This window comes from Anser anser, assembly GCF_964211835.1.
Source record: "Anser anser genome assembly, chromosome: 11".
NCBI lineage: Eukaryota > Metazoa > Chordata > Aves > Anseriformes > Anatidae > Anser > Anser anser.
In genome coordinates, this window is record NC_139732.1 from 12,535,074 (window position 1) to 12,555,545 (window position 20,472).

The window sequence follows — 20,472 nt, forward strand, 5'->3', positions numbered from 1 at the left end:
CCATGGAGCCAGATCTACAGGCCTTCCAGGACCAGCAAGAAAACAGACCAAGGCACAGCGTTTTCCAGTGTTCCCAGAATAGTCTAGACTGAGCGATGCTCCACTAGCAAGGACAGGAGGTTACACGCATGTTCACATCACTAAAAAACTTTACTACAAAAACAGATATTTATAATATTTCATATAAAAATAATGCTATTGTATATCACTCCACAAACTGCAAGGCCATGAACCCCAGCTGTGCACAAGCAGGACAGATGGGAGGCACTGCTGGTGGCTCCTGCAGTTCAGGTAAATCAGCCCCAGATAGTTACAGGATGTGGGCTGCACAGGAATGCTTCTGCACAAAGATGGCTTTCACCCAAAATTCCTAATCACAATTAATCCAATTGCATTCTCTACCTCTTGTATCTGCAAAGCCCTAGATGAATCTCAGTCTACCCTGTCTCAAATCAAGGACTTGAAGAAATAAGGGGCTGAGTAATATCAAAAAACAAAACACCATTGCAGTCAATCCACCTCCAGGACTGGGAGGATGCCCCAAAGGTGGTATCTGATGGGTCCAACAGGCCAGTCTTTACAGCTGGCTCATCATTTTTGCTTTGATTATCCTGCTTATTATGTTTTTATTTTCTTTTTCTACATGCATATCTGTAGTTTGAGATCTGATCCACTGAGGTCGGTTAGAGGAGGCTCTTTGATATGTAACCTTGATCTAAACCTTTGGTACTTTAACTCTATCTACAAAGCATGGTATTATAAAGACCTTTACTTGCTCAAGCAAAATTCATAATGGTGTAAATGTTAAATAAGGGCTTTCATGAGCTGATCGCAGATAAAAGATAATGCTTACATACAGCAGTGTCTGGATGTGTGAAAATCAGAGACAATTTGTGTTAAAAAAACACCTTTGGTACTGTTACAGTGCTTTAATAGCCTGGTAATCCGTGCTATATAAAAAGAACTAGCATGGGGCTGAAGTGTAGGATCATGAATGGGGATTTCATGCTTTTTTTCCAGATCACCAAATGTGCTTATTTCTAGAGAGAATAAGGAATGGGAAGGAAGGTAATTCTGCTGTGCTGTAATAATTGCTACAATTACTGAATCCAGAATTGCATTTAGGTATTCTAGGAGTGTATTTTCTGGTTTTTGTGCTTGCTGAACAGCAGAGTACAGCAAAAGCATTACAACACGGTAATAGCAAAATTACTGAGGGCCTCTGGCAACTTCTTCCAGATTTTCTCTCATTTACAAAGGCTCATCCACATTATCCTGCCTTTGTTTTGGATGCATCTGGACACAGGGTACATTATCTGGAAGAAAGGGTTTTATTGCAGATGATTTGTCAAGAATCAGGTCTCAGACTAAATCTGTGAGAAGAAATGCCCTTACCTGTTGGAGAGAAAAGTGGCCTGACTTTGAGGAGGAGACAGACCGTGAGTGCCAGCACCTCTGAAAGTAAAATCTGTAGCACTGACTTTCAGTCCCCTACATACAGAGAAAAATCAGATTCTGTTTTAGCCACCTCTGTCTGAAAGCTAGACTACACTGCTGGCTCTAGCCATTAGATACCCAATTAAATGGGGTGTTTAATCAGCTGAAGGAGAGCCAGCTCCCACTGACTGCTAACATCGGTCAAGGTCTGACAGAGCAGTGACCTGAAGTGCAAAGAAAGAAGCAGCAGAGAGTTTGTAAGTGCAAAATCAGTGTTTTTGTGTTAAGATTGCTCAAGGTGGCAGAGCCTGAGTCCAGTAGTGTGGGTGAGTGAGTGGGTGGCTTCTCAGCTAGGTTATGATGAAATGCAGAAAAATTCCCAAGAGCAACTCAGATATTACTTTCTGCCCACCACCTGGCAAACAGCCACCAAGCAGCTCTAGTAGAGCAATATCCTGTTCATGTAACAGTGCCAGAGAAAAAAGCTTCTCACATATTTCTAAAATGTGCAAGTTGTCATTGGTCAATGACAACTTAGATAAATTTTTGGACATTCTGCTCCTACAAAATGTGTTTTCTTAGGTATTTTTATTTCCTGTACTGTTTCGTACTGGTCACTAGTTCTGCACAAGCTTAGCTTTCTGGCAGCAACACACATATGTTCTAGGCCAAAAATGTCCATTCCATAAAGCACTCAGATTATTTGCATTAGATAGACATTTTGATGTTCCTCCTTCTGGTAGAGCAAGCCTTGTACCATGTCTCTTGACATTGTTTCTGTTCTGACTCTAAATTTTTTGTATAGCCATACAGCAGCAACACTGCAAGCAATCAGTCCACCTACCAGGGAGGCTGGGATGATAAAGCGTGCTTGAGATCTTGGCAGGAAGCTGAGTGAAGGTGGATCATGTGGCCTTTTTGTAGTCATCTGCGCTCTGGCTTGGCCTGAGAATGTTTGGCTAGTGAAAACTAACGTACCTGGAAGATCTTGCTTTCCTAAGTGCAATGAATAATCAAATGTTCTAGTACCAACAGCAGCTGCAGAGGAACTGAAAATTCTGGTGGTGTGGACAGGAGGACCTTTGTCTATGGCAGTTGTGGGGTTTAGAGTAGAAATTGAAGTAGTCTCTGGTGGAACAGGTGTGGCTGGGGCTGAGCCAATCTCCATGCTGTTTAGGATGGAGGGGAGATCTGAATTAAAACTCCTAGAAGCAGTGTCTGATGTGTTGGCTCTTGCACTTGTTAGGTCCAGGGATTCATCTGTAGAAAGTACAGGATGGTCCAGTCCTTTAGTAATGGACACAGGGTCTGAATTTGAGCTAGGAGAAGACGTGTCTTGAACATCAGCTGTAGTACTTGCAGCATATCCTACAGGTTCTTCTGTAAATCCTACTGTGTTGTCAAAGCCATGCACAAGAGCTGTGGGGTATAAGATAGGCTGACCGGAGACCATGCCTGCTGCAGAAGTTGTTGAATGTGCAGATTTTAAGGAGTCTCTGTTTGCTTCTGAACTGACTTCAGAGTGTGTAGCAACTTTCCGTGTCCCAGGGGACGATCCTGCAGAGAACTGTGTGGTGCTCTGCATGGCTGGTGTAGATTTGCTGGTCACCTCTGTCATGGCAGCAGGAGCATGTGTTGTCTCCAAAATTGTTGTGACAGTCCCTTGGAAAAGAGTAGTTACAGCAGTGGCTTGAGCTGGAACTGTTACTGTAAGACCGATGTGTTTGTGAAAAATGCCAGGCTTTTCTGGAACTGCTGCTGAAGTGGCAGCGTGTGGAAGTGGTGATGCTGCTGAGGCCTTTTTCTGGTCCAGTTTCCGTACAATCTTCTTCACCAGCTCTGCGTTTGGATCTGCACAAATTTCTAAGGAAGCCTGTGTAATAAATCTGAAGTGAAAATAAAAAGGGATCACTTATTAGATGAAGAAAACATTGCCATCGATTATCAGAGTGATACAGAAGGCATAAAGACAGCAATGATGAGAAATGCTGACGCTCCTGAGCCCCTACCATAGTAAACACCATCAAGTTGGATGATTATTTATTTTAGGAAGGGCAGGTGCCTCTGAGATCAAAGTGAATAAGCAAAAGCTGAACATGACTCATAGGTGAAGGGCTTCCTCTTAAGCGGGTTTTCTCTTTCGAAAGCATTGTTCTTATGCTGAGTGCTGGCCGCCAGCACTCAGAGAAAGAAGCTACTCAGGCACCAGCTGCCCAGGGTCAAGAATACCTGAAGACAAATCCCCCATTTTGCTGACAGACAGTGAGATGTTCCAGGGTCAGCCCAGCAAGTTCGCTTGGTGCAACCTCCTGGCCTGCAACAAAGTGGTCTCAGTGGTGCCTAACCTTTAAGGTAGGTCAAAGACAGCAATTATTCTGGGGAAAAAAAGGCAGCTTCTCTCATTCAGACAAACTGATGAGTCTGAATCTCTTTCCACTGAAAATACCTGCTTTCACAGAAACATGTAAACTCTTACCCTGTGTGCTTCCACTTCCCCATTCTGCCAGTGCGTACTTTCCCTCTCCTCATCTATTTATCACTCATGGCAGTGACTGTCTCACTGTGTGTGGGTGAGCTGAAACCTGGTCTCATTTGGAGGCTGTTGGCATTGAAATAGGAAAAACAAACAAACAAACAAACAGCCTTCAAATAAATGTCAGTGTTGGCTCTGTTTCCAGAATGCTTCTTGCTCCCAAACAAGGATATCTGATGACAGTGTTGATTCATAATCATTTGTGGAGGGAATATGGCAAGGGAACCGGACAGCAAAGCTGCTTACATGATGGCTTGTTTGGCACACAGGGGTTCAGTCTTGCGGTAGCTCTTTATCCGTTTCTCAGGTATGGTGCGCGCAAAGTGGCTACACACTTTTGAACACTTTAGAGGTGCTTTGGGTTGACCTGAAATAAAATTTTCAACATATTAAACACTGTTTTTTTTATTAGGCACAATAAACATTGGCTCTGATTCTTTTTCTCCTTCTCTGGGGAGAAGGATTCTGAAGCTTGCAATGGAAGTTTCCAATCCCTGCTAGAATGAGATGTTTCTATGAAAACGAATCCTGTCAAGGCCATGAGTGTTTGCATCACTAAAACAGGTCATATGATACCCAGAAAATCGGGAAAAAAAAAAAAAAAGTAAAAATTATGTGACTCTTGAGACACCATTGCAGCTTGCCTTATAGGATGTGCAAACTCTGGCTGGGGAAGCAGCAGGACCTTTCACCTTTGGGCGACAGGAGGCTGGATCTCAGCCTGGTGCCTAGAAGACACATATCTTCATCTGTATCAGCCGCTATATCCGTCCCTAACTGGCTCCTGGCACAGGTCAGAGAGCGGAACGAGCGTCCTGTCCTTATCTGAATGAGTCATATCTCTTTCTCCTCTGGGGTTTCCCCTCCAGGCAAGTGACTCTGTTGTTGGATAGCCTCCCAATGCCTCTTAGAGAAAAGGTGCAGAAAAGGAACCCTCTGGAAAATAGTAAGTTTGCTACAGCTTTCATCTGTGCAGGGATATCGTCTCAGCAGTCCAACTTCAAAGCCACAGCAGTTTCTCACCAAACATCTGTTTTTCATCTCTTCTGGAAATAGTTTTCATTTTGCAAAGTGTGAAAATACTCCTCCCACACCTTCACTCAGAAAAGGGGTGAAGGCAGTCACACAACAGGAGAACCCATCCCTGCACTTACCCCCAGCCTCCAACAACAGGCGTCTGCCAAGAGAGTGGAGGTTGCGCAACTCAGCAAGTTGTTTCTGCTGTCCCGGGGGGGAACAAGGCTTAGAACAACAAACCGTGATTTCTTCAAGGCCCCTTGTGAAGAGGGGAAGCTGGATTCTAGTTCAGGTCACACAATCTCTATAAAATGTTGCCTTAGGTTCCCAAATGCTACAGAAGCATGTCAGCTTCTACGTCTCAGAAATGTTAAAGCAAAGCTCTTTTGTTTAGACACTACCATCTTCTGTGGCACTTTAGGGTCAGGAATACGTGCTCCTCAAGCACTCAGGAATGACCAGCTTCCCAGTTAACTCTCATTATCCATGGAACATGCTGCTGTTGTCTTTCACTTTCAGAGCCCTATTCAACAATCCTTCTCCAAGGGCCTGATCCTTCCCCAGACATCGGGGAGACACATGGCAGGGGGCGGACAGGGGCTGCTCAGAGTAAAGGGTTACTCAAGCAGGGTCTGGAGGCACCAGGCAAATCAGAAGTCCAAAGACATATGCCCAGGTACACAAGCCCAGACTGGTCCTGGGTGCTAGCAGGCTCCAGAAAGTACGTATTTAGTTCTGCAAGTCCACAAAACCACTGTGGCCCACATACATCGCAGAACCATTTAATGTGCTCAAACCTTTGGTCGCAAAGCACAGAAGACAGTTACCCCAGCTGATGGCACAGGGCTGTCAGCATGCTACAACCTTGGAGCAAGGCAGGATTTGTCAAGAAAGTGTCCTACAGCCACCCTCCAAAATGCCCTTCTCTGATCAAGGGAAAGAAGGCTGAGGAGGAGTGGCTTAGCCCTGAGCATGAAGAAAGAAATGCAGGAAACCTAAAAGTTGTAAATAGGGCTCAGAGCAGAAAGAGGGGACATTTTATTTGCCCCACCTTGTTTTGCTCAGGGCACTGACCATCTTTGGATGGGAGTGGAGGGAACACATCTCAAACGTGTCTCTTGTTGCTCCTGCTGCCAGGAGGGGTGCCACTATTGAGCTTTCTCAAATGTCTTTTTTCTGAGAAATTTGGAGGGAGGTGGAGGAGAGTTATTGATAACCAAGAACTGATTTTCCAATTATTGGCATTGCAGACGATTGATTCGCAATTAGCTGAACTTGTGATGAGTTTTTCCTAGAGCAGAGGAGCTTGGAAAGCTCTTTCCAAGGAGAGAGCGGAGCTGAGTGGAACATGGGGCCATCCCTGGCTGTCCCCTCCTCCCAGGGCACACAGCTTCACTGAGCTACGTCTGAATCTTTGCCACAGGGACCTCAGGGAAACCCAGGCTCTGGAACTTTGCCCAGCTGTGACCACCTCTCCTTGGAGCCATCCCTACCAGTTTTTCAGCACAGTTCCTCAAGAGACCCTGGCCAGGGAGCCCTGCCACTCTTTCTTTCTGCACAGCCAACTCGACTTCATTCCTCTAGAGAAGATGGATGCTGGGCCACAAGTGAGCAGAGCTAGGCAGTGCCGAAGCAGGACAGAATAAGCTGCCCGACGTCCCTGCTGCCTGCTCGACTCAGGCCAGCCCTGGAGAACCTGTTCAGAGGTGTGAGTAGAGGCAGAAGCTCCATCCCCAGCTGCTGTCCTTGCTCCTCCCATCTGGTGGCAGCAGGGCACAGATCTTAATAAAGGCGCTCTGTCTCTTTCCCTTTCCGTGACCAACCCTTAGACCTGGGCAAAGTCCAGTTTTGCCTGTGCTGATGAGAAGCTACCTGCCAGCTTGGCAATCCACCCTGCTCAATCTGTGCAGCAATCGCCAATCTGTGCGTAGATGACTTAAACTGACACCAGCCCAGAGACAACCTCACCCACCTCCTCCCGGTCCTCCAGCCCCGCTCAGCATACCACCCCAGAGCACACGAAGACCTTTACCTGGAGAGCGGGAGAGCCTTTCCTGCCTGCGCACACACGGACATGTGCACACTGCACACGCACACAGCCATCGCGTCTGCAGGCAGCAGCACCCCCCCGGCTCACAGCAGCGTGCCGAAGGCCGGGTGGCTGTGCTGACAGCCAGCCAGCCCGGGACAGGACTCTGCCCAGATGGCACGTGCTGAGGCTTTGTGTTACTCCGACACTCTTCCCATCTACCCTCAGGAATGACAAAAGCCATCAGCGGGACTGCCCAGGCTCCCTTGTGGCAAGGATGATGCCCTAGGCTCCCCCGCAGCTTCCCACCCAGCCCGTTCCTGCTACAGGATTTCCCACGGCCGAGGAAGGCACGAGGTCCCTTCGTGCCTGTAACCTGACCCAGCACTGACTTCCCAACCCTGCAGGATTCACTGATCCTTCGCACAAACCTCGCGATTCCCCAGCCCCTCGCCTAAACCCGTAAACCTTGCTGCTCCCCCGGGGAGCCCCGAGGGTTGTACGCGGAGCCGTGGCTCACCTCCGGCCGGGGTCACCAGGCACAAGACACTCAGCACAAGCAGGATCGGGTAAGAAGCAACCTTCATGTTCCCGTGGTCGGCAGCAGGAGGGGTACACAGAGGCAGTAGTTTTTGCTCCGGACTGCCTACTGCATCCTCTGGAGCAATGCAGCTGCTGCAGCTCATTCCAGGAGTCTGAAGCCCCGACCCGGGACTTAGGCTTTTATTTAGCTCCCCCGCCCGCGTTTCTTGGTGACGACAGGAGGCGGAGGGAAGAGTTGGGACAGGGGCGGGAATTCTGCTCGTGTTCCGGAGCTCGATGGCTCCTGGAATTCCCCGGCTGCAGTTCCATCGGCTTTTAATAGCGCACACAGTGCAGCTCCAGCCCCCTTGGCATATACGTCGGCAAGGGGCCTTCAGGAGTTGGCTTCTCCATCCCCCTGTCCTGCATCTGTGTCTCTTACCCACAGAGCCCGTGCTAAGGCACCACCGTCCTTAGGCTTGTAACACTCGCCCCAGCTCCAGCCTGCAGCTCCCTGGTACACCTGAAGCTCATTATGTACCCTGAATGCAGAATCGGCTATTCCCTTCCTTTTTTGCAGACATCTGAGAGCAGCAGAATTGGTTGTTGGGCCAAAAAAGTCAGCATTTGCTAATTGGTCTCACGATTCATCAGCTCTGCTGGTGAGCTCATGCCAGGCTGCCTCCTGGGAGACAGGAGCATCGCCACAGCCAAAGCTGTGACAGAGCTCCAGGGCCCTCCCCAAGCAGCTTCTTGTTCCCTGGGCATACCGTCTGCATAGTGCTTGCTAACGCAGCCCTGACTCGTGGTATATGGTTTTGGCCGTTAGGGTCTTGCTGATGCTAAGAGCTTGAGTAACAGGCCCCGAGATCTGCAAGCAGCAAGACTGGCTGGGGGGTTTCCCAGACACCAGCAACACGCCAGGCCCAACGTGGACATGCCATCACTGCGGTCATATCCTGCACCTTTACTTTCACTTTCATGTTAGATCCCAGATGAATACATAACATTTTTTTCCCTGCCAACTCTCTCAGCTGAAAAATGAAGATAAGATCATGACTGAGACAGTGTGGCTGCCCTTAAGAACTTTTTCCCAGAGATTTGTTAGGGTGGTGGAAATCTGGCTTTTCTGTGCTGTGGGAAAGTCCAACAATGCTAGTTGGAGTTTTCTTCCAAAATAGAGTGAAAACCCCTGAGTTTCCACAAGATGAATTTTTAAAACATTTGGTGAAAAAACTCTCAGCTTATAACTTTAGCCTTTGGTTATATTGTAGTAGACAATAAGCCCCATTTATTAACCGAAATTAAACAAACAAACAACAACAAAAAACCTTTAAAATAATCTATTTGATCCAGCTGGAACAGAGCATCCTCTGTCCATCAGGATGCTTTCCTGCCCCCTTCCCCGGACAGTGTTTTCTCAGGCTCGGCACAGCCTTACAGGAAATTCTTTTTCTGGGAGATGGCTTTGCCTGTGGCTGCCAGGACACCTTGGCTGCTGGAGGGGTACATGCTCACATCTCCCCTGAAGAAACAGGTTTTGCTTCTTCTGCAAAGGGATTACCACCAGCAAGGGATAAAAATGGGGAAAGGCTCCAGCATGCGCACTAAGTGGGGGGGTGAGCGCAATGTTTGCTAAAGGCCCGATTTGCAACAGGCATTGTCAGATTTATGGTGTAAACAGCAATTTGGCAGCGTAAAGCAATGGCTTTTCCTGCACAGCCTGGGCTGGCTGTGATTTGTACTAGCAAAGGGACTTTGTTTCCCCGGGATCCTTGCCTCTCAGACATCTCCATTTGCTCCCAGTGAGCTCTGTAGCTGGACTTGGAGGTGGCACCTGTGCAAGAAAATCCCACAGCCGGAGTGTGAAGGGAACCGGCCCAAGAGCGGCCCCAGCGTGGCTCAGCAGAACTTCAGGTGTGGGTCCCAGCCACCAGCAAGCCCTGTCGTTAGCACTGGAAGTGGGCTGCAGAGGCAGAGCGATTGTCTCAGCTCCGACAAGCTGTGACAAACCCAGGCTGCAGCAAGCAGAAAACCGGCCTCCTCACACCGAGCCTGCTTCCTACACCTTCTGCCCTGCCCCTCCAGCACGCCACTGCCAGCCTCCTGCTGCACTTCTGTTGGTTTTTTTGGCAGCTTTGAAAAACCCAGAGGTAGAGGAGCCGCTGTAGCCCAGGAGGTGTTTCTGCTCTAACTAGTGAAAACCTGTAGCCTTTATATTGATTTGATGGTGAAAGTTCTCAGGACTTGTTTGGGCTTGGCTTGGCTTCAACTGATTTTAGTTGTGACAGAAATTGTGTATCCAATTGCTGTTGCCTTGATTTGTTTTCATTTTGTAGTCTGTAGGAACACTAGTGGCTATTCAGCGTGGGGCAGGGACTGCAGAATAAAACATGCTGAGGTGAGGGCAGACGGAGGATGCTACCTGCCGTCCCAGGCTGTAAGCACAAATCGCATTGCTGAGGCAATGGAGCACAACCCTGCAAGACAGGTACAGCCAACTTCCAAGACAAAAAAGAACAGAAAAAATGAATAACTGGGAACGGGAACACAAAAATCACACACAGGCTGTGCTAAGAAAATGCATGAAAATGAAAATAAGCAGACTAAGACTGAGAAGAAAGCAAGCCCACCATGAACATCACGTCATATTCTTCCAGCGAAGACCACAGGCTGGGAAAGATCATCACAGCCCTTTCTTCCGTAGGAGGACTGGAAGGATACTTTGTCAGGTCGCCCTTTGCATGCAGAGGCACCCTGAGAGGGTTGCATAATACCAAAGGAAGGTTGTAGATACCAGGAAGAAGGTGGGCTTTTTTTTATTATTATTATTGTTGTTGTTTGTTTGGTTTGGTTTGGTTTTGTCTTTTTTTTTTTCCCTGTGTAACATTGACTGTAGTACTAACGAGGCTTTTCTGCATTGTGTAGATGATTTGGACTATTTAGCTGTTAAGACTTAACTAGACAAAGAATAATTTTTGAGCTCTGTAAGTACGTCACATTCACCTTTCCTAATGACAAGATTTTGGTGCAACACCATCCAGTTTCCACGGTCAGATTCAGACATGAAGCTGCAGACAGGTCCGGCGTCAGGAAGAAGGCAGGGGCAGGGAGGGAGCTCCTGCGGGACCGGGAGGGAGCGAGCAGGGAAGTGCCACGCGGTCGGTTCTTCACTGCCAGTTCCTGCCCCACCGGGTAGGACTGTGTAGCCTGCTTGTACTGGAGTACACAGGTCAGGCACTTGGTCTCTGATCTCTGTAGGACCCTCGCAAAGTATTCTATTTTATGCTTTTGGTCTGCCCTGTTTGGCATCTTTTGTACAGATCTGAGTGCATCTAGAACAGACCTTAGTTCTTTATTACTATGAAGGCAGATGAATAACAGCCTTCTCCTGAAAACAGCACCTTCTCTCACTGTAAGGGACTATCTGAGGTTCAGCAGTCAGGATGGCAGCGTAGGTCCGTGCTGCATACGGCTATAAACCAGCAAGCTCAAGCACCCAGAGGTGGTGTCAGCTTGGATTGCTGCCAGGGTCCATTAAATCTTTTAAATATTAGAGAGAAGAAAGGCCCTCAATCTTATCTGAAACGTGGCCAAGGAAAAAACATGAACAAACATATGTCTCTGCATCTGCTGTTGGGTATGGGCGGAGGGACTTTGCAAAATGGACTGCGCTGGGCCTGGGACTGTGCTAACACACCTCCAAGTTTAATGTTTAGCACTCGCGAAAGGACTCCGTGACTCATGCCAGACAGATCAGTGGCAAGGCTGGAGTTCGGGTTGTCTGGCTCCATTTCTTGCTCCGCTCTAAGGAAAGTTTCATTATCAGGATGGATGTCCTGCTGCTTAAATGCTGGCTCTGCTGCAGGAAAGGGAGAAGAAGGTCTGGTGTGGATTGGATGGGGGTGGCAGCACAAGGCAGGCTAAACAGCCTAATCTGATGCCCTACCCGTAACCTTTGGATGCCCGCTGGCAAGCACCAGTACCTTGGCTCAGTGCTCCAAACCACAAATGGCTGGAGGGTCAGATCCCATCTTTCCCATGAGGAACAGAAAATCAGGTCCGCCACTCTCAGCATTTGCCACCTACTGCAGCTTTGCCAGGGCTGTTCACAGGCAATTGCTTCAGCGGTGCGCAGGTTCAAAGTTCGCAGAGGTGGATGGGAGGTATGACTAATGCTGGGGAATTTACCTTGAACACAACAAGCAACGTAACCCTGCAAACGTGATATGCAAAACAATATGCAGAGAGAACAAGGGCTGCGTCCAAAAAAAACAAGAAATGACCCAAGAACCCTTCTCTTTCAGGGTGTTTCTGTGTTGGAAATTCATTTGGCTATTCTTGTGTGTCACCTGGAAGAAATGTAGCCCAGTGCTGATCAAATGACAATGCTGATGATTCCCACTGCCCTTCCCGCTATTCAGAAGCTCCCAAGACCTCCAGAGCTGGTCTTCTAGGTTGAACTGGAGCAGGGAAGCCCAGCACCTCTGGTAGCAGGTACTAACAGCATCCTTTGCCGTTCATAGTGCCGAGTTCCTCGTCTATGTTCTAGAAGCTTGCTGGAAAGAGGGAGCAGGGACACAGCTTTTGGGAAGAGCCAAACAGTCTTTATACTGCAAAGGAGACAAGATGACCCAGGTCTCTAACTCTGGACATACGATGGGGTTCTTTTTCCCCTCCTAATGCCTGCTGGTCCAACTCTTCCCATTCCTCTGCTGGTTGAGCAGGGGCCAGCAGAGTCCAAGGCAAGCTGCATTTTGTGCCTAGACCCAACTTTCTGATGTGAACCCACCGAGGGTCCTGAGCCTTAGGCAGAAAATGGGCTGCTGAAGAACCGTTGTTTCTCACCTCCCTTCTGGTGTAAGGGAAACCAACATCAAAGCCATGCTCATGCTCTGTTTGCTGCCAGCTCTGAAGTGCCCCGTGGCACCTCCTCCTTCCACTGCAACCCCCTCTCCTCAGTGGAGTTGGCAGCTCAGCCACTGCTCTCATACAGTCCCCCTTTACTGCAGCCCAAGAGCATCGGACGCAGGGCAGCTGGAGCACCACTGCAGCAGAGCTTTCACTCTCTCCAGAACTGGGCTCCCCCAGTTTCTCTTGTGATTGTGAGACCTAAGATGCAGTACTGCAGATAAGCCCAGCACATGCAGCCAGTCCCCGACGTGTGGGACAGAATCACACGGAATCCTAGAACGGCTGAGGTTGGAAGGGGCCTCTGGCGATCATCCGGTCCAACTCCCCTGCCGAGCAGGGTTTGCTTCAGGGTCTACTTCAGTTTGTGCCCGTTGCCTCTTGTCTTGTCACTGGACACAACTGGAAAGAGTCTGGCCCCATCCTCTTGACACCCTCCCTTCAGATATTTACACACATTTATAAGTTCCCCTCTCCATCTTCTCTTCTCTTAAACAGGCCCAGCTCTCTCAGCCTCTCCTCGTATGAGAGATGCTCCAGTCCCCTCAGCATCTCGGTAGCCCTCCGCTGGACTCGCTTCAGGAGCTCCATGTCCCTCTGGTACTGGGGAGCCCAGCACTGGACACAGTGCTCCAGGTGCAGCCTCCCCAGGGCTGAGGAGAGGGGGAGGATCACCTCCCTCGACCTGCTGGCAGCACTCTTCCTTTGCACCCCGGGATACCACGGGCCTTCTTGGCCACAAGGGCACACTGCTGGCTCATGGCTAACCTGCTGTCCACCACGACTCCCAGGTCCTTCTCCGCAGAGCTGCTCTCCAGCAGGTCAGCCCCAGCCTGCACTGGTGCTTGGGGTTATTCCTGCCTAGGTGCAGGACCCTGCATTTGCACAAAGACCGCAGTGTAGTTCCCTGCATATGAAGCTCTCTGGGGGTATGGCCGCTGTCAACACACTGCAGCTCCCACTGTGATCTGCTATCCAGAGCTGCTCAACAACCATCAGCATCCCTCCAGAACTAAGTACGGACTCGCATGAGAGAACAGGCACCTTCTGTCCCGCAGCTGCCATCGCCAGCCTAACAGGAGTCATCCAGCCAGAGGCGAGGTGACTTCTCAGTCCTCCATCAGAAACCAGTGCAGAAAATGCTCTTCCATAACACTCATTGACAAAACAGATTTACCCTGCCACAACAACACACTCAGCTGTCAGGATAGCTTGTGATTTTGCAGACTGGTCATTACAATGGCACAGAAAAATATAAGGCACTACCGAAATAGCTGGTGCTCTATGCTGCATTTCCCCAGAGCACTTCGTGCTCCAAGAAGAAAATAAAAGACTTCAGTCTGCAGAAATGCAGTGTTTTTTCTAGTGTTGTTATCTGTCTATCACAGCATAGGCTGGTATGGCCTGTAGTAGTCCAGAACCAACCCAACCTCACCTTTCCTGGCCAAGGCACCTCAGGAAACAGATCCTTGGAGCCAAAGGTGGCCTCTCATTTTGGAGATGCCCTCTGTCGATGCCTAATGTAGAGCTCTTGAGACATCAGTGTGACGATGGAAAGAATTGAACGATAGAGGACCAGGAAATGTTCGGCACTGCATGGCTGAATGTTCTCATATGAAGAAGGCAGCAAATGAGGAACAGCTGTTTGGGGCTGTCTGTAGTCAGCGTCTTCACAGAGGCAGAACAACTCCTATTTGGGAAGTATTTACCATTTCAGGGTTTATGTCTTCAAGGAACTGCTTTAGTTAGAAAATGTAATTTTTAAAAGTAGCAGAGAACATCACACCAGCTTTCACTTCTCTGAACACAATGGCTTCCTCCTTCCTTGTTAATAAGAACAATTTAGGACACCAGCACACAGTGCAAAGTGCTGATGCTCAGTATTTTTTCACAACGAGGCAGCCCACAGCTACCGGTCTGGACCCCAAGCCAGCTAGGCTGCAGTGGGCTACCCCGAATGCATGCGGGAGCCCCAGCCTTAGCTTGGCTCCAGTCACTGGCAGGTGTTCCAGGGCCAAAGCAGACGTCTGGAGTGTCTTCTTTACCCCTGCAACAAACAACATGGGGGTGGGTAGCAGGGATCTGGCTGTGTATTGCAGTCTGTGGGATGCAGCTCTTTCCCCTGGCAGCATCACATATGAGCCACATCTCTATCACAGAATCATAGAATGGTTTGGGTTGGAAGGGACCTTAAAGATCATCTAATTCCAACCCCCCTGCCATGGGCAGGGACACCTCCCACTAGAACAGGTTGCTCCAAGCCCCACCCAGCCTGGCCTTGAACATTTCCAGGAACGTGGCATCCACAGCTTCTCTGGACAACCTATTTCAGTGCCTCAGCACCCTCAAGGTAAATAATTTCTTCCTTATATCTAATCTAAATCCACCCCTTTTTAGTTTAAATCCATTACTCGTTGTCCTCTCACTACGCTCCCTGATAAAGGGTCCCTCTCCAAGTCCCTCTCCCTGCCCCACAAGCTGCTGGCTGATCCCAGTGGGACATTTCTGGCAGAGGCAGCCCCTGGTGTGGGTAGCAGATGGGGGAGTCACACACTCAAGGGTCAGAATCTGACCAGTCTGCGAACACTGGGCACAGCAGGGTCTGGCCGCGCTGCTTGCACATGGGGCATGGAAAGGTGCATGACTGCAGCGGGAATCCGTGCCTCTCCTTGGCAGCCAGAGCAGCCCAAACTGAGCACAAGTCATTCTGCAACTGTCCCACGGAGAGTGCCGAGAAGTAAAATAAACAAGATTTAAGTTGGTTGAAAGTATTGCATGCAAAGAAACAAATACAGAACAACACACTTAAGATCTTCCTAAACAGAGAAGAGTCCCTTGTCCCCAGCAGAGCAATGCAGGAGAGAGCAGCAGGCCCCTGGCTTCTGCTCAGTTCATATGGAGGTGGAGAGATCCCCTGATGTTGCAATCCTTCCGCATAGCTCCAAGCCACAAAAGCGATATTTCCACAGAGCTGGCATGAAGAAGGAAATATCATATTACCCCCCAAAGGGCAGTCTTCCACCACTGCACTGCAGGCAAGAGAGGGGAGAGGGACATCAGGTCTGGTCACAGCAGAAACCTTCACACCCCACAGGAGGCCATGGCTGCTGCGGGAGCTGGTGCCAGGATTTCCACCGGCACCGGAGTGGCTGTGCTGTGTCTCACCCCCAGGTGGTACGGGGGGGTCTCCCCTCCTTGGAAAAGGGTCTTGCAAAGGCCCTCATGGGCACAGGCAGGAGGTGGGGAGCAGGAGGATGCTGCAATTCAGATGGTTTACCTTTGCCAGAGCCCAGGACCAAGCTCTGGATCTGGAAGAGGATGAGCATGTGCCTCTTTGCAGGAGCCCTGGTTCCTCCCCCATCCCATTCCTCGCTCACATGGCAGCAGGAACGGGAGGCACACGATGCCAGCCACCCAGCCAGCTCCTTCTCCTGGCAGGCACGGCCGGGTCTTGGCCTCAGCCGTGCGCCCTGGGGCAGCAGGGAGCTCCCACCTCCACCAGCCTGTGTCAGCCAGCACGACCGCCACCTCTCCACAGCGTCACTTCCCGCTTCTCCAACCAACTTGTTCGCACATGATTGCTGGCAGTCCAAGAAAGGAGCTTACCAGAAGCAGCTCTTTTCATTGCCTTCTCAGAAAGGCTTCTCATCTATCTCCTTAGGGCAGCAAGCCAAGTGCCTTCTAATGGTGGCTATGGGACCAGTTTGGCATGAGCTTACCGTTAATCCGTGACAGTGGGTGGAGGGGTCCAGAAAGCCTCTGTCCAGTGCTCCTGCTGGGGCTGACCCTTACTAATGCTACAAGGGTTTTGGGGGAGGGCTAGCACTGTTTGGCCTCTGCCCTTTTGAATCCTACCTCCAGCAGTGTCCCCACAAGAGATGATGGCACCTGCGGGACCAGGTCCCAGTCCCAAAGGGCCAGAGGAGCTGCCAGGAGTGGTGCTGTGCCCTGATAGATGTCCCCCTGCTGGGCTACCATCACCTCCCGGTCCAAGCTAAGCCTTCCTGTCCCAGCAGCTTCCAGAGCCCTGCCAGCCTCTCACAGAAGCGGGACAGCACAGCCCTGCTCCCTCAGGCCCTGCAGACCAGAGCTGTCAGCCCCCGCACCTGCTCGGAGCACCCCTCTTCTTTAAGCAGCTCCTTCCACCAAACCACCGTGCTGCACCGGGCTCACAGCCCATACCCAGGGAGGCACACGAGCTGCAGCAAAAGTCCAGGAGCCTGTACAGCTTCCAGCAGGCAACAAGTCTTTACATGAAAAACAAACACACACAGCTCAGCAGGAAAACAAACTCTAACACAGGCGTCTCTGCGCAGCCTCTTAACCCTTTCAAGGCTTTCTGGCTCAGCTGGCTGACCAGAGTCACTGGGCTGCTCTTACAACTCTTCCACCCCAGCCTTGTTGAACCTCACCTGGTAAGAACAGGGCAACTCCCTGTCCTCTGCTTTTGCCTAGAGCCTCCGTGCTCTCCCCATCTTTCAGCTAATTGATGTGCTCCCTCATCAGCTTATTTAGAGGACCAGAGTCAGCTTGCTCCTTGGGGAACATGCTTTTGCCATTGCCAAACTCTCTTTCTGGGACCATCACCACCCCCTGCCTGGTGCAAGAGCTCTTCTGGCTCCTTACTAGCTGTGGTCCATGTGCAGTGTGTGTTCAATTTCAGTGCAGCTGACTCACCACCTAGAAGAGCAACAGGTTACAGATGCTGGCTGTTACTGGGGACGGTGCCCAGCTGGCGTTGGCTGGGGATAGGTTGCTGGGGCTAAGGACAAGGGATATTCCAGCTCTGGGCCATCATTCTCATGTTAACACTGGGGATGCAGCAGGAGAGAGGGGGAGAGTGGAAGAAAAGAGTAACGAGGCATGTCTGGGATTCAAAATGCTGTTTGGGGAATAATTCCTTACCCTGAGATAGAGCTGATTGCATCATGTGCTGAAAGTGGGGCTTGTAACTAATAGCATTCATGCTTGTACCTGTGTGACAAAAAGAAACAGCCTGCTGCAAGGGCTGACTTGCCAGTGCCCCTTCTCGCTGAGCTGGGCTGCAGCCCAGAGCTGTCCCAGCCGCCGTGCTCCATGTCCAGCGTGCACCTTCAGGGCACCTTGGGTTCGCTCGGCTGGCAAGGCTCTGGAGGAGGGGTGACATTTAGGAATCAGCCTGACTGCAGGCAGCAATCCCCCCCCCAAGGACACTGAGATCTGTGACAGATGGGACAGGCGACCAACAGCAAGTTCTCGAGCAAAGGTGAAGCACTGCCAGCAGTGAACACCTCTGCAAGGCTTCCTCCACTCCTGGTGGTGCCACCAGCCTGTGAGCCCCTGGCCACCGCCTCCAGGCATCTGGCTGAGAGCAAAGGCGCCTGTCAGCAAAGGATGTGAGGTGTCCCCTGGGCGCTCACCGGATGGCTGACATAAAACCCCCAATGCCCACAGCTCCTGGCTCGTGGCCAGGCCTCCTGGCTGGCTGCAACCCCCCAGCCTGGCTGGCCTGAAGGTGACACGGGGCCACAGCCGCCTTTTGTTCTCTCCTGCTCCTTGAAAGGGTCCTGCTCGCGCCCAGGAGCACAAACAGCACTCTGCCCCAGGTCTGCTGGCCACCGAGTTTCCCCGAGTTGGCTTTTGCCTCTTGCTGCAGTGGACAATGCCATCATGTGGCTGTTATGACTCTCTGCTGAAACATAACACACTGCTGCCGCTTCCTGCCACACTACCAGGCGATCCCCTAACCGGGTGCAGGTAGCAGGACCAGGGCTGCCAAGCACTGACCTCACTTGTGGGTCCTGTGTCCCACCACAGCTGCACCCACCCACCCTCCCACGAATCCCACGGATCACGAGGCCATGTGGCTGTGATTTCAGTGCTGTTGTATCATTTCCTGCTTACCGTGGTGCAGGAAAAACATCCTGCCTTGATGCTGGAAACAGCTCCATGCAGCCCACTCTGAGGCGGCTGGGACTTTCACTGCGGAACAATGGGCTGACCAAAAAATAACTTTTTCTCTTGGCTCTGTTCCTCTGGACTTATCTTTTCCCCTTTCTGCTCCCCCATTCCCTTCTCCCTGTCCTGGCTACTTTCCCAACTTTCTTTCTTAGTGTCATGCAAAAGTGGCTAAGAACAATTCTTCTGGGACATAATCACTGGCAGACAAGGTAGGAAGCTGAAGGCAGACTCAGTACAGACTTTCCCAACTCAAGTATTCTAAACAAAAAGTGGTTTTTTTTTTGTTTTGTTGTTTTTTCCCCCCGGGGACGGGCTGGTCCCAAAAGTTCCAAAGTTACAGAAACAGCTCAAGAAGGGAGTTGCAACCAAGACCACGGACCACCCTCCCATCCCAGCACAGTCTGGTTGCATGTGGTATTCAAGATGCCCTGCCATCTCCCCCAGTACCATAGCAGTCCTCACTTCTTCAAAATATGTAGTATCACACTTAGTACAAAACCACTATTAAATGTACTCAGATCCTCTGACTAAATAAAACGTGCTAAAATAAACCAGGCCAAGGTGGACGCCAGGACAGCGGGACACAGCTGCCCCTTGCATCCCCCGAGTGGCTGCGCTTGCTGCCCCGCGTCGCCCAGCACTCGCTGCGGTTCGGCCCCACGGCACACGGGACGGGCAGGCCCCGCGCACACGGCGCCCGTGGGCTGCCGGCTGGTGCCGTGTGCTGGGAGGCCAGGCGGTGACACCCGACGGTGGCACCGCGGGAGGTGCTGAGTCATGCTTGCAACCACCGTGTGGTCCAGGCCGTGTCCCGCCGTGGTTTTCCCCTCGCAGGCCTCGGGTCAGCAGAACAAAGGCACCGCACAGTCCTGTCAGCGGCCGGAGGTGGCCCCGCGAGGCCCTGGGCTGGGACTTCCACCGGGTGTTTTTGTCTGGAGGTGGAAGTGGTCTTGGCAGGTTAGCTCAGCCGCCAGATTTAGCCTTTGGAAAACAGACTGCATTGTTTCACTACCAAAACCGCTGCCTTTGATAGTGACCTTTGGGGGGGGGGGGGCTGTTTGTGAGGTTTAACCACTTCAAGGGCAGCCACAGCAGTGTTACACCTTCGGGAGCACATCATTCGTTGCCCTGCCCTTTGCAGACACCGTGCAAAACCCCACGGGAGAAACAAGCAGTGGCGAGGGAATTACGAATCAGTCTCGGGGCCGAACGAAACCGCCGACCCGCTTGCCGTCAAGCGGCTTCGGGGCCGGAGGGCAGCCCTGCGGGGTGGCAGCTCTTGTGGCTGCCGACGGCCCCGGCAGCCGGGCAAGGCCGGAGGGGAGCCGCGGCGCTGCCCACACCCGCAGACCTCGCCCAGGGGCTCCTCGGCGGCCCGAGGGGCCTGAGGGGAGCCGCGCCCTGGGGGCCACCGAAGGGGTGAAGGGGGAGCAGGTTGGGGGGGGGGGCGGCTCCCGGTTGTGTAGCGCGGGGCGGGCGGCGGCGCCCAGCGCTGTCAGGATGGCCGAGCGGTCTAAGGCGCTGCGTTCAGGTCGCAGTCTCCCCTGGAGGCGTGGGTTCGAATCCCACTTCTGACAACCCGCGGATCATTTTGCCTGGAGCCCTCCGTGTTTTTTTTTTGTTTGTTTTTTTTTGTTTCACGATCGTTTTCCCGATCTCTCCGCAGCGCCGCCGCTGCCTGCGCCAAAAGGCAGGAGGCGCCCGCAGCAAAACGCGGAGCTGTCAGAAGTGGGATTCGAACCCACGCCTCCAGGGGAGACTGCGACCTGAACGCAGCGCCTTAGACCGCTCGGCCATCCTGACCCGCTGCGCCAAGCGCTTCCCGCAGCCCCTTTGGTGCCACGCGGCGCCGCCCCGACGGGGACCCCGGCCCCGTCTCCAGGAGCCGTCAGCGTGGCTTCACCAAGGGGAAGTCGTTACCGGCCCGATAAACCTCTGTGATTAAACGGCTGCCCTGACAGACGGTGGGAGAGGAGCGGGCGTCGTCTGCCTGTGTTTCCAGAAGGCCTTTAACACTGCCCCCTGTCAGGTCCTCACAGAGGAGCTGTTGGCGCAGGGTCTGGATGGGCAGACTGAGGTGGGT

The 20,472-nt window shown here is 51.5% G+C and overlaps 1 protein-coding gene across 1 annotated transcript; it reads right to left on the reverse strand.

Moving 5' to 3' along the window:
• Nucleotides 1–1,120: 1,120 nt before the first annotated feature.
• LOC310905584 (uncharacterized protein) lies at nucleotides 1,121–9,299 on the reverse strand. The gene is made up of 3 exons (XM_083852062.1): nucleotides 7,537–9,299; nucleotides 4,217–4,337; nucleotides 1,121–3,323 (listed from the first exon to the last, which is right to left on the reverse strand). Exons 1-3 carry the CDS (start codon nucleotides 7,700–7,702, stop codon nucleotides 2,132–2,134), a joined length of 1,479 nt encoding a protein of 492 aa, XP_083708188.1. The 5' UTR covers nucleotides 7,703–9,299; the 3' UTR covers nucleotides 1,121–2,131.
• Nucleotides 9,300–20,472: the final 11,173 nt, after the last annotated feature.